Raw genomic sequence first — 13,360 nt, 5'->3', positions numbered from 1 at the left:
GCATAGCTCGGAGCACAATTAAATTTAAGTTCAAAATCACATTAAGGGGCTCCATCCTCCAAGGAGTAAAATACAGTTTTAATTTGTGGCACTCTGCTTCTTTTTGGCTAAGACTCAAAGCCATACACTGGTTAAAAAGTTCTGGTCTGAAGTTTAATCTGTGGTGTTGAGATGTACATGAATTGCCATTGGTGGTGGAATTTCATACGACTAGAGTGTGGAGTGGGGAGATAGCAGAGGACCTGCTTGATTAGCCATGACTAACGTATGGCTTGCTTCATCCATCGGAGGCTGGGAGTTCTCCTGGGTCATCCAAATGAGATGTTTGACCTAATATATACTTGGGTGACAGCGTCCTTTTCGGGTCTGGGGGCACCTCCAGTCTCTTCCCCATCTCTACTGGATGTTAGAATTGAAATGGCATTGCTGTATAGACTGCTTACAAATCACTGTTTGTTTGTGCTACATGACTTGTGTAAGTTGCCTTTTTATTTCTTGTCTATTGAAAATTAATATTATCATCTGGGGAAAAATGGGGTCACAATCAACTTGGTGCAAAATCAGCTAGAGTGAACTATTTTAGGGAGGACTAAAATACAGATGTAAGTGCAAAAATCACATTTAGGTATACAATTACATTAAGGTGCAAAATCCTTGATGTGCCACATCAGCACAAGCGTTGGAATCCTTTGGGGGCACTGTGCAAGTGGACAGGGACTTGCTAGCAATCTCAAGGTGCTCATCTAAGAGGTAGTGCGGTTGAGCATCCTTAGAATCATCAGAGAGGAGTATTCTACATCTGAGATTGACACAGAGTCAGTAAATGATGCACATGACTCAATAAGGAGATCCACACCAATGTATAAAAAATAACATATCTTTATATTACTTAAGGCACCAAGATCATCAAAATTAGGTAAGTACGTTTTGACGACTGAATTTTTACAGTTTTCGAAAATGGACACTGCAATTTCTGAAGCAGTAATGTTATCCTATGGAGGAAAGACATACACTGCGTACAGGTACTTCATAGCGACTTACAGGACCAATCTCGTGGACTTAAGGTAAGTATGGGGAAAGGTCTAAGGCAGCTCCAACGGGGTCACCTCGGGTGGCCGGGTCCTTTGGTCCTCTTCTCCAGGGGCTATGGGTGCAAAGTGTTTAGCGGCGTCGGGTTTTCGTCTCCGGAGACACTCGTGTGGGGGGGGAGGCTGCACACAGAAGCTGCAGGCGTCGTGGAGTAGTCCACTCCTGGCAAACCCATAGTGGGCTTCTTCTCTGCAGGGATGGTGGAACACGCTGGCACCATTAACCCACTTCGACTCGGAGCGACTGGTGCAGTGGTACTGGCTGGTGTTGGTTTTACATGGTTCTAAAGTCCTCACAGTTCTTTATTTGGTACCTGCAGTGTGCAGTGAAACCACTCGACTGCTATACGTGGGCTGTTGGGCCTATGTAGAAGTGCTGGCAGTCCTCCCAGGCTCTTGGAGGCACAGCAGCTTGCAGGGCAAGTCGACTGGCGCAATTGTCGAGAATAGGCAAACAGGCCTGCAGGGTTGGCACCAAGCCAGTTGCTTCTTCCTCAGTTCCTGCTTTTCACTGCTCTTCAGTCCTTCTTTTGGGGTGGCAGGTTCTGATTTCCTGGTGCCAGGGGCTCCCCAACATGCTAGATTTAGGGGCATTACGGGAGTGTAGGATAGTAGCCAATGGCTGCTTACCCCTGGGGTCACTACACCCCCAAAATGACCACTTCCTGTGGGAAGTGGGCATAACCCTGTCCCAGAGTTCCTAAGTTTGCCATCACAAAGTTGGCAGACTCTGAAATTTCGTCTTCACTTCAGGTATCCCACCTTAGTGGTGGAACTAGCCTGAAGGTGAACACGCCTCTCTGACTACTAAAGTTCCCTCTTGTGCAGGCGCCAAGGAGGCCCTGGACAGAGGGTGTCGGCATCGTCTCTTGTGAGGGAAGCCAGATTCACATACCACAGGCAGTACACACATGTAGTATAGTGCACCCTGTCTTAGTGCTGTAAGGCATGCTGTAGTTGTGACTTTACCTATACTGCATGCATTGTCTGTAGGCATGGCACACAGGCTGTGTGCCTTGTGATGTTTTCACCTTACTCTGCATCAAGACATGCAGCCTACAATGGCAGTCTGCATGAATTCGGTGAGGGGTCTTTTAGGATGTCACAATGTATGCTGCAGCCCATAGGGACCCTCATCAGTATCTAAGGCTGTAGATATCAATTGTAGGCGCAGACTCCCATTTAGGTGTACAATTACATTAAGATCCTAAATCAAGCAGACCTCCTGCTGGACAGATCTCCCCACTCCCCCATTGCCCCACACACTCCAATGCTAAACACCTGAGCATTTGGATACATCACTGGGCACTAGTTGACATCTGGCACCAGCGTTACAAGATAGATGGAGTGTATTCCATTTACTCCCACCTCCATAACAGACATGTTCGCCTTGACCGAATTGTCTGTTCCACTGAGCTAGCCATGCTTGTCACATACAGTGACTACCTGAGGAGGACACACTCGGACCACAACCCTCGGTGTGTGCAGGTCTGCTGGGACAGCACTCTCCCTCCCATACCAATGTGGTGCCTCCACCCTGAGGCACTCTAAGACGTGACGCTCCACTTCACCATGAATCTCTCCTGTCTCGACTTCTTTGACACAGATCCCAGCACTGCGTCGTCATTCCTCGTGGAAAAGAATGCGTTCAAGGGTTACTGCATGAGGAAACAAATCGATTGGGATATTACTGGGGCAGCGCCCGTCCTCCTTCGTGTTGAGCAGTTTGGTATCTCCTCGGTTAGGGGCAGGCGCTGGCTTGGCAAGGCTCAATGGGAGCACACATCGCTGCTGGAGTGCCTACTTTGCCTTGACTATGCTGGGCACTCCATTCTGACCCATGCTGAACCGGACAAATCAGGTGCCCTCAGACATGGCTAATTAAACAGGACAGCCCACAGCGCCCTGTTCTCTCCCTCACTGTGCCTGCAGCCACAGAACTGCATTCCCAGCATGAAATCTATGCTGCTTTTACTCAATTTTACTAGTGTCTCTATACACTGACGGTGGAATAGCTGACTCTGCGGTTGATGATTTGTTTTTCGGGCGTGGACCTCTTGAGGGTTCCGCCTGCCTTGGCACTGGAACTCAACTTAGTAACCACTCCCTTTGAGATCTGCAAAGCTATACGGTCGCTGGTATAAGGTAACACTCAAGGCCCCGATGGGCTCTCAGGAGTTTCATAAAATGTATGCCACATTGCTGGTGCCCCACCTCCAAGTTCTGTATGATGAGGCGCTCTCATGCTTATGCATTCCACAGTCTCTCTGGGAGGCGTTAATCGTTTCCATCCCTAAACCAGGGCATGACCCATCCCACATCAGTTCCTTCACATCCTTGGCGATGCTCAATGCAGATACGAAAATCCTTGGCAAACTCCTAGCAGACCAGTTGGCACCGGTGGTCCTGTAACAGGTCCACAAGGAACAGAATGGCTTTGTGCCGGGTTGTAGCATGTCTCTGAACCTCCGCTGCTTCTTCTTGCTTCCGGAACAGGATCTGCTTTAATGGCCCCAGTCTAGCTTCCTGGGTCAAGACTTGGAGAAAGCCTTCAATTCCTTGGATTGGAGCTCTCTTTTTGCCGTACTGACCCGGTTCTGACTGGGTCCCCACATGCTGGGGCTTATTAAGCTCTTATACACCACACAGCTGGCCAGAGTGGCAGCGGCATCTGCCAGGGCTGTCCCCACTCTCCCCTTCTTTTCTCGCTAGCTATGGAACTCCTGTCGCATAAGTTGAGAGCCCGGGTCCGAGACTGTGGCATCCCACTGGGGGACGGTGTGCATCAACGGGGGCCAGTTTTGCATCTTCCCCTTGTCAGCTGGAGCGGTGGACCCCGATCTCCGGCTGGGTGGGGAGGTGGTGCACTGGCAGTCGGTATGTGGATTTACCACAATGCAGTGGCACTGGAGGGTTGGAAAGTACTCCGGGTGATGTCCTCCCTTGGCGGCAGACCTCGTTTTGGACGACCCTACCAATGTCGGTGGAAGGACGCTTGCCTTGTCTAAGATGGTGATGCTATTGCGCTGACTTTATTAATTTTTTTAATGTCACAATTTATTTGCATAGATCCTTTTTTGTCACGCTTGAATGCCTGCTTGGTGACTTCATCTGGTCCAGCAGTCGCAATGTCAATAATGTGCTTGCCACTGATAAGGGCGGGCTGGGGCTCCCAATTTAGAGCACTACTACCTTGCTTTCCAACTGCAGAGGATAGCATGGTGGTTTGTTGAGCACAAATTAGATGACACAGCAACAAGGGCATTGCTCCTTGGACGTTAGAGTACTTGCTACACCTCTTTCACCCTCAAGTTTATGCACCCTTCACACCCATGTGCCTACTGTCTTTGGCGCTTTGCTGTTTTCGGCGTTACCTCTGTCTTACTAAACCTCGGTGCCGTACGCCTCCTGCTTCCGTTGCTCGGTACACCCAGAGGGCGGGCACATCTCACGGTGGCAGCTATTGCCCATTGGCATGAGGCAAGCATCCATACTTTGGGCGACCTCCTCTCCGATACTACACTCATTCCATTTGCTGATGTGAGCCACCTAACTGGTATTCCCCTCAGACAGTTCTTATATACAACTCGATCATATACACATACACTGGGGACCATTGCGGCTTGAGCCTGCCACACATCAGGTACTTCATAATCTACACCTTCTGGACATGGGGCACTACCTGGTCACATGGTTCACCAAAGTGCTGCACGAGCACACCCGCCTGCTTCCCGACCAGTTGAAGGAAGAACTGGGCAGGGTGTGCAGCAATGCGGAATCGGCCACTATCCTGACCTACCCTGCCAATCTCTTCCGGAATGAGCGATTAAAATTTAAACAGTACTACAACCTGCAAAGGACGTATCTCACTCCTGCAAAGATTAACCAGTTCTTTCACCGCAGGGATGCCTCCTGCCCCCATTGCATGTGGGAGGATGCAGACTTCATCCAAATGTTTTGGTCCTGCCCCCAGCTGTCACTGCTCGCTTCTTCCGCGCCACTGGAGTAAACTTGCTATGCACCTTGGGCACATGCGCTCTTGGCTTGCTTAAGCGTCATAAGAGAAAAAGGGCAGTTGCCAAGATCCTTGACCTGGCTCTTCTCTTGGCTGAGCGGGGACTTGTGCTTGCCAGGAAGTCGAGGGCCCTCATCGGCCACTCGATTGGTGGAGATGTGGGCGATGGCGAAGACCGCTGCCTTGCAGTCAGAGGAGCTGCAGAGTCTCCGGAAGTACTCCATCTCACTCTAGTGGGATGCCCTGCTTTTAAATCTGGGATGGATGCTTCTAAACTCTCTTCCGTTTGCCTAGTGGCTCTCCCCCCTGACGCAGATCCCACTTCCCAGACCAGCACCCCTGATTTGTTCACTGCCACAGATGCCCGGCCTGTTGCCTTGCTTGACTGCCTCCCACCAATGACTTGATTTATTTCTTCCTTCCTTTCCCTCTTCCCTCTATCTCTCTCTGGTTCTGCCATTTTCCTGCATTTTTTCGGTGCTTTAAAAGTGTGATTTTCTCCTTCAGTGGCAGGGGGATGTTTGAGTGTGTGTGGCGAGAGACTGGACGCTGGGTGTGTGTGCCCATGTTATTCTTCTTCATTCCTTTTCCCCCTCCTTTCTTCCTATACATGTTTCTTCTTGTTCTGAAGCGTCTACACGCTATGCACTGTTATCTTGCTATTGTCATGGTAATAAATTAATGTTGTGCACTGTTGAGATGGCAATTCTATTTGCAAAAAACTTGATAAAAGCAAGTTTGAAGAAAAAGATGCTAAATGAGGCAACATCACGTGTAGTGTGGAAACACTTTCAGAAGTACTGATCACATTTAGGAGCAAAGTCACTGTTGTGGAGCATCAAGAGAAAAAAAAAGGAGTAAAGAAATGGGGATCAGAATGCCAATTTAGTTGAAAAGAATGAGATACAATATCACCATTGGTCCAATATTAGAATGAGTATTGAAAATATTCAAAACTTCAAATCTTATTTAGGTGCAAAATCATATTTAGACGTAAAACCGCTGGTGTGACAGTGACAGGACTGTAAAACACTTTCAAGAGCACAAATGCACCACCATTGCAGCGCATGGAGGCTTTATCCCACAACCTCTGCACTGCAATAGGATGCACTCTTTAGGCAGGTGAACTAACACACTTGATAGCAAATAGCTGATAGTGAAAGGGAAATGGTCCTCTAGCCACTTGCAAAATGTGAATGTCACTTTATTCAGGCAGTGGCTGAAGGGGCCTTACCTACAATCCCTCTCAGTTTTAATTTGTATGGGTTGCATGAGGTTTGGCAGAGAGCTAAATATGTTTTAAAGCAGTTTTAAAATGATTTGTGGTTTAAAAATATTGAACAAACTTTGCTGTGTTACAGAAATACATGGAGAGCATGGCACTTAGCTGTGTGAACAGCTCCCATCAGAAAACCCTGGATGACCTTAAGAACACAAACCTATCACTTGTTGGAGTAGGGGAGAGGCAGTGGTACTTTCAGACCTGCACCGAGTTTGGATACTGTAAGTGCTAATATCATATCTGAAAGTCATTACAATTGTGCATTTCACTTCTTTTAAAAGTATTGCAAAATACCACTCTGTTCATATATGTAACTACTCACTTTTGATAACAAAGTACACTAGCACGTTACCATTGAGTTACACTAAGCACGTGTGTGGAAATATACTGATGCGTTTTGCTACATACCTGCACTGAAAACGTGCAAACAGGTGAGCTTGTGAATAAAACTTGTTTAATACATAATTACTTAAATATCAAAAGGCACACCATGCCAATAAAAAACAGATGCTCTGGGAATAGAATTTTATTTGGGAATCCACAATTCTGTGAAAATGTCTCATTCAGAAAGTTTATAAACATTAAAAAAAAAATAACTCTTTATATTATGTTCAGTCTCTGTCTTTATGATAGCCTTGACATCAAGAGTGTCGATTAGCGAAAGATAGTAGTTAAAATAATCTAAAGTTCAGTTAATGTTTGATATCCAAACTTTACATATTATCATCTATTAACATAATTTGCATTTTGAAGGTGCATGTTCTCCCCTTGGCTCTCTTGGTGCTGAAATAGTAGACTTTTATTGTTACCCAACTCAATGGTACTCAATGTACTGCCATTAGAAGGATGAAAGGTTGAGTGGACCCACCATGATTCGAACATGTGACCATGAGGTTTGGAATCCGCTGAGCCATTTTGTAAATGTATCTAGTTTTTTTAGTGTGACACTGCAAAGATGCTACTAAACGGAACTTAACTGTGTATTTAAGAGTTTTGCATTGTGCTACGTGTCACTTTGATCACTTCATGTCGCTGGTACAAAGGAAACATTTGCATGATGCATGGAGTAACAAGAAAATGAGGAGGTAGAGTACATCTGGCTGTGGGAACTGTCCTCCAACCGGAATTCTTAGTTTATTCCCATTTGTGAAGAGCTTTCTTGTTGAAAGTGTTTCTAAGTAACTGTGTCTTAAAGATCAATATAAAAAAAGTGAAGCTTAGGGATGATGGCGTTTTAGAGTTTCAGGCCTTGTACCCCTAAAAATCTCCCTCCATGTTTAAATCTTTTGAAGAATTACTGTTGGATTAGTTGCTGGGTGAACGCTAATGTGAAGGTCCTGGTTGGATGTAATATGGAGCAAGGTTGCGCAGGTTGTTAGGACCTTTGCCAAGTTAGCTTTATGCATGATACAGAGTTTTAAATATTCTGTATTCGCCCAGGAGCCATAAAAGAGTGTTCGAGGCATATGAGCTGCAGATTACACACTGTGCATCGATCGCCATCTGGTGTTGGGCCCGGATGTTTGCAGTTTTTTTTCTCTTGGAAAGTCTTTGGAAGTCACGAGGTATGTGACTCCTCCTTTGGATCATATTGCGCAATTGCTTCGGCTCCATCCTCAGATTGTTTTTTTCCACCATCGGGCTCTGATGTGTTCTTCGCGCTCCAGTTCGGAACCGATCCAGCTTTCCTGTTTGGCGCGCAATCCTTCCCCTTTCGACGGTATTGTCTCAATCGCGTTCTCCACTCTCGACGCGACTCAACGATCGAAGTCTGCGATTCCGGTCGTCGCCGAAGGCCTTTGGGCCTACCTGGGCCTCCTGTCCTGGCTGATGGAAAGGACGCCATTTAAAAAGTGTCCTCAATGTGGGTCGAAGTTTCCCCACACCGATCTACATGAGGTGTGCAACCTCTGCCTCTCTCCAGAACACCAGGCAAGGGACTGTCCAGCTTGCGCCTCCTTCCGATCGAAGAAAACGATTCGGGACCAACGAGCAAGGAGAACTATGGCTCACTTGTCCACTTCGATCCCCGACGACATCTTCGAAGAAGGCGTCGATGTTCCATAACAACAGCACACCGAAGAAGGCCTCGTCAGCGCCTCTGAAGCTGACGACTCCGACGTCAAGGACATCTCTCCGGCACAGAGGGGCGTGAGTACAGACATCGACCCCGACCCCAAATCCCCCTCCAAGCCATTGAAAAAAGCTTCGGTCATGCCTTCGCCTTCGGGCCTCGGTATGCACCGAGAGACTGCTTCCCATACCTCGCTTCGGGGCCCGGTTAAGAAGCCCATCAAGCCTTCAGGCAGCTCGGGCTCGAGCCAGCCTACCCTCTGTGCCGAAAAACTCTCATCGGCACCGAAAAAGAAAAAGCCCCTTTCCTCGTCCGCGCCGAGCTCGACACCAAAAGCACTCGGTGCCGAAGACTGACACCGGCTCCTCAGCACCGATGCCATCCTCGGAGCCGAGCAAGAAACCGAAGAGCCTCGACTCCCAAACCTCGAATCTGAAACCCACCTCGGAACCGAGGAAGTCAAAAGACTTTTCTAAACCCCACGGTTCTAAACAAAGAACCTGTGCCGAATCGACACCTAAAAAAACCCACGGCTCCGACACCATCGGCACCGAAGGATCTGCCCCCTACAGATGAACTGTTTTGACCCGATCCTTACCAAAAAACCCTTGTAAAGGATCCAAAGACTGGGCATTTGATGCTTAGCACCAGAAAAAGATCACTGGACAAGCCTGCACCAGCTCCACCACCAAAAAGGAGAGACTTTGCCACCTCCCCTTTGAGGATTCCTTCTCCTCCTCCTCCTCCTCCTCCTCCTCCTCCTCCTCCTCCTCTTCCACCTCCACCTCCTCCTCCTCCTCCTCCACCTCCTCCACCTCCTCCACCTCCTCCTCTGCCTCCCCCACACCATCATTCTCCCACACCATCTCCAGATGAGGATGATGATGACATTTACTATGACACAGGGGACGGAGCGGGCAACCAACCAACACGGGACCCTACTCCTACGGGCTCCCCAGACCCATGGGACGACTACAACATCCCAGACGTCCCTAACGTCCCTGCAGGACGATCTTTACCCCTCCAGACACCCCCCCCCCCTCCCACGAAGACACAATGGGATTTAACCAGCTACTCCATAGGGCTGCCCACTACCACGGGGTTGATCTCCACACAGACCCCGTGGAGGAGGAGTTCCTCTTAGACACATTTGACACTGCACAGAGGTCCACCTCAATTCTGCCCAGGCTTAAGGTGGTGATTAAACATGCACCAGAGGTCTTTAAAGACCCGGTTAGGGCCAGGGTCATCAACCCTCGCATTGAGAAGAAATATAAGGCCACCCCAACAGATCCAACCTACATTCGAGGCCCCGCACCACTAGACTCCCTGGTAGTCTCCAATGCGAGTAAACATGCCAATTCCCAGGCATCAGGTGAGGCTCCACCGCCAGATAAGGAGTCTAAACTCCTGGACGCATCTGGCAAGTGGACGGCGCCCCAGGCGGCCAACATATGGCACATTGCTAACACCCAAGCGCTCCTAGCCAGATAGACAGGGCACATTATGACGAGCTGGAGTCTATAATGCAACACCTCCCTGACAAATATTAAAATAGGGCCAACAAACTAATTCAGGAGGGTAAAAAACATCACCAATACCTCCATCCGTTGTGCCCTCTATGCAGCTGACACCGCCTCCAGGGCAATAAATACCAACGTACTTCTGCGTAGGCATGCCTGGCTACGCATTTCAGGGTTCAAACCTGAGGTTCAGAGTTCCATCCTCAACCTCCACTTTGATGAGAAACCTGTTTGGCCCTAATGTCTACATAGCCCTCGAAAAAATGAAAAAGGGCACAGACAAAATGTATGGGAGCCTTGCAGTCGCAAGCTCCCAGGCGCTCCTTTCGCCGTTCCTCCTTTAGAAGCACCACCAGAGGCTACTCCTCCGACAGCGCCTCCACTTCCTACAAGGCCCCAACCCAATCCCCCTTCACTAGGGGTTACCAAAGAGGTGGTTACAGGGGTAACATCAACAAAGGCAGAGGCAAAACTAACACCTCCCACTTTGCCTCCACCCAATGACTTCCCTCCACTCCCCCAGACTATTCCACTCCAGTCGGGTGCAGACTCCACAATTTTCTTCCTGTCTGGGCCACCATCACCTCAGACAGATGGGTGCAACAGATAATTCAATCAGGCTACTGTCTAGAACGAACATCTACCCCCCAACCATTCCACCCAAACAGCGCCCAAACAGCGCCCAATGTCACAGGAACATTTGTCACTTTTAAAGCAGGAGGTGATCTCCCTCCTACAAAAAAGTGCAATAGAACCAGTTCCTACCCACCAACAAAACAAAGGAGTTTACTCCCTATATTTTCTCATACCAAAAAAGGACGGCTCTCTAAGACCCATTCTGGACCTCAGACCCCTGAACCAATACATACACTCAGACCACTTTCACATGGTCACACTGCAGCAGGTACTTCCTCTGCTCTCCTAGAACGACTTCCTTGCCACCATAGACGTCAAGGACGCCTATTTCCATATTCCCGTTCACAACGCTCACAGGAAGTTTCTGAGATTCGTAGTGGACGGTCAGCCCTACCAATTCAAAGTACTCCCATTCGGAGTCACCACAGCACCACAAGTGTTTGCCAAGTGCCTAGCGGTAGTGGCAGCACACATGAGAAGACAACACATCCACGTCTTCCCTTACCTAGACGACTGGCTCATAAAAGCCAGCTCATACAACCAGTGTGTACAACACACTCACGCCACTATCCAACTACTTCACGACCTGGGCTTCACAGTAAACCACACCAAGTCCCATCTGCATCCGTCCCACGTACAACAATACCTCAGTGCCACCATAGACACCTCAAGAGCGCTAGCCTACCCCAGTCCTGCCAGGATAGCAAGCATACAGGCTCTTCGCGCCAAATTTCAACCACAACACTCTCTTCCAGCTTGAGTGTTTATGCAACTTATAGGGATGATGGCCTCTTGCATATTCATAGTACCTCATGCAACACTCCAGATGCATCCTCTCCAAGAGTGCTTAGCACGCCAATGGAACCAGGCTCAGGGTCAATTATCAGATCTGGTGTTGGTAGACGGTCGTGCCCATCGCTCTCTGCAGTGGTGGACCACCAAAAACCTTCCCAAAGGGCGACCGTTCGTAGAGCCCGTTCCTCAAATAGTTCTAACTGCGGACGCATCGCTGTCCGGCTGGGGAGCTCACCTACTACATCACACCATGCAGGGCAGGAGGACACCTCAACAAATGTTACTCCACATCAACCATCTGGAGTTACTGGCCATATTCCTAGCCCTGAAAGCCTTTCAAAGACACGTCTCAGGCAAGGCTGTCTGCGTCCGCACAGACAGCTTGACAGCCATGTACTACATCCAAAAACAAGGCGGCACACACTCATATGGAGGTGGACCATACCTCAAAACAACATGTCCCAGGAGTCCAAAACACCATTGCAGATCTGTTGATCTGTTGAGCCGTCAAACACAACAGATCCACGAGTGGGAACTTCATCCACAAGTTCTTCAACCATTCTTTCAAATGTGGGGGCAGATAGTTCTCTTCGCCACCCACCAAAACGCCAAATGCACAAGCTTCGCCGCCAGATATCCACAGCCATTGTCCAAAGGCCATGCGATATTGCTGAACTGGTCAGGCAGATTTACGTACGCCTTTCCACCTGTCCCACTCATTCCATTAGTGGTGCGCAAACTACAGCAACATTCCCTAACTCTCATCCTAGTTGCTCCGACTTGGGCCAGACAACCATGGTACACCACAATTGCTGGAACTCTCCGTAGTTCTGCACCAAAAGTTACACCTTTCTCCACACCTCTTAACCCAGAAACATGGAGAGTTCAGACACCCGGACCCAGCTCAGCTCAACCTTACGATCTGGCTCCTGAAATCCTAGAATTTGGTTACCTTAATCTTCCCCCTGACTGTATGAACGTCATTAAAGAAGCTAGATGACCTACCACTAGAACTTGCTACGCAGCCAAGGGGAAACGTTTTGTGACCTATTGTCACAACAATAACATCAATCCCTTAGATGTGTCTATCTAACACATCATAGGCTTACTTACTACACCTACAAAGATGCAACCTAGCCTACACGTCTATTAGACAACACCTTGCTGCCATAGCAGCATATCTACAAAAAAGACAGTATCTATCACTTTTCAGAGTGTACCTGCCATAAAAGCCATTCATGGAAGGCCTTAAGAGAATAATTCCCCCCAGAGTGCCACCCTCACCTATGTGGAACCTAAACATCGTTCTCACGAGACTAATGGGGCCTCCATTTGAACCTCTACATAAATGTGAGCTTCAATTTTTAACATGGAAAACTGCTTTCCTTTTAGCCATTACTTCGCTCAGAAGGGTCAGTGAAATACAAGCACTCCCCATTCAAGAACCCTCCCTGCAAATGCATCATAATAAGGTTGTTCTCCGCACTCATCCGAAATTCCTTCCTAAAGTCATTTCTCCCTTTCACTTCAATCAATCTGTGGAGGCAACCCCTATCTCCAAATCTGGGATAGCTAGGTGGATTGTTGAATGCATACAAATTTGCTACCACAAAGCAAAACTAACGCTATCTGTTCCCCCTAAAGCCCACTCTACACGTAAGATAGGGGCTTCCATGGCATTTTTAGGGAACATCCCCTTAGATATCATCTGCAGAGCAGCTACATGGTCTACACTGCACACTTTCACTAAACACTATTGTGTAGATGTGCAAACTAAGCAACAAGCTAGTGTGGGCCAGGCTGTTCTCAAAACATTGTTTCAAACAACTGCAACAGATACTGGTGGTCGCCGCTAGGAGCGAGTACTGCTATATAATCTATGCACGGTGTGTAATCTGCAGCTCATATGCCTCGAACGTAACATGCTACTTACCAGTATGCATCTGT

General features: G+C 48.3%; 1 protein-coding gene across 2 annotated transcripts in view; it reads left to right on the top strand.

The window, feature by feature from the left end:
- Positions 1–13,360, top strand: part of LOC146798014 (thymus-specific serine protease-like) — a 151,039-nt gene that overhangs the window by 77,104 nt on the left and 60,575 nt on the right. For both annotated transcript variants that reach the window (XR_014968588.1, XM_085625246.1), the window contains exon 9: positions 6,465–6,606. Coding sequence is in view for 1 of the 2 variants with exons in the window: in XM_085625246.1 (XP_085481372.1) it covers positions 6,465–6,606 (142 nt within the window). In the remaining variant the exon portion in view is untranslated. The remainder of the gene's footprint in view (positions 1–6,464; positions 6,607–13,360) is intronic.

Source organism: Triturus cristatus, chromosome 9 (assembly GCF_964204655.1).
Source record: "Triturus cristatus chromosome 9, aTriCri1.1, whole genome shotgun sequence".
Taxonomy (NCBI): Eukaryota; Metazoa; Chordata; class Amphibia; order Caudata; family Salamandridae; genus Triturus; species Triturus cristatus.
Note: the sequence above shows the minus strand (reverse complement) of the source record. Positions and strands in the feature narration are given on the sequence as shown.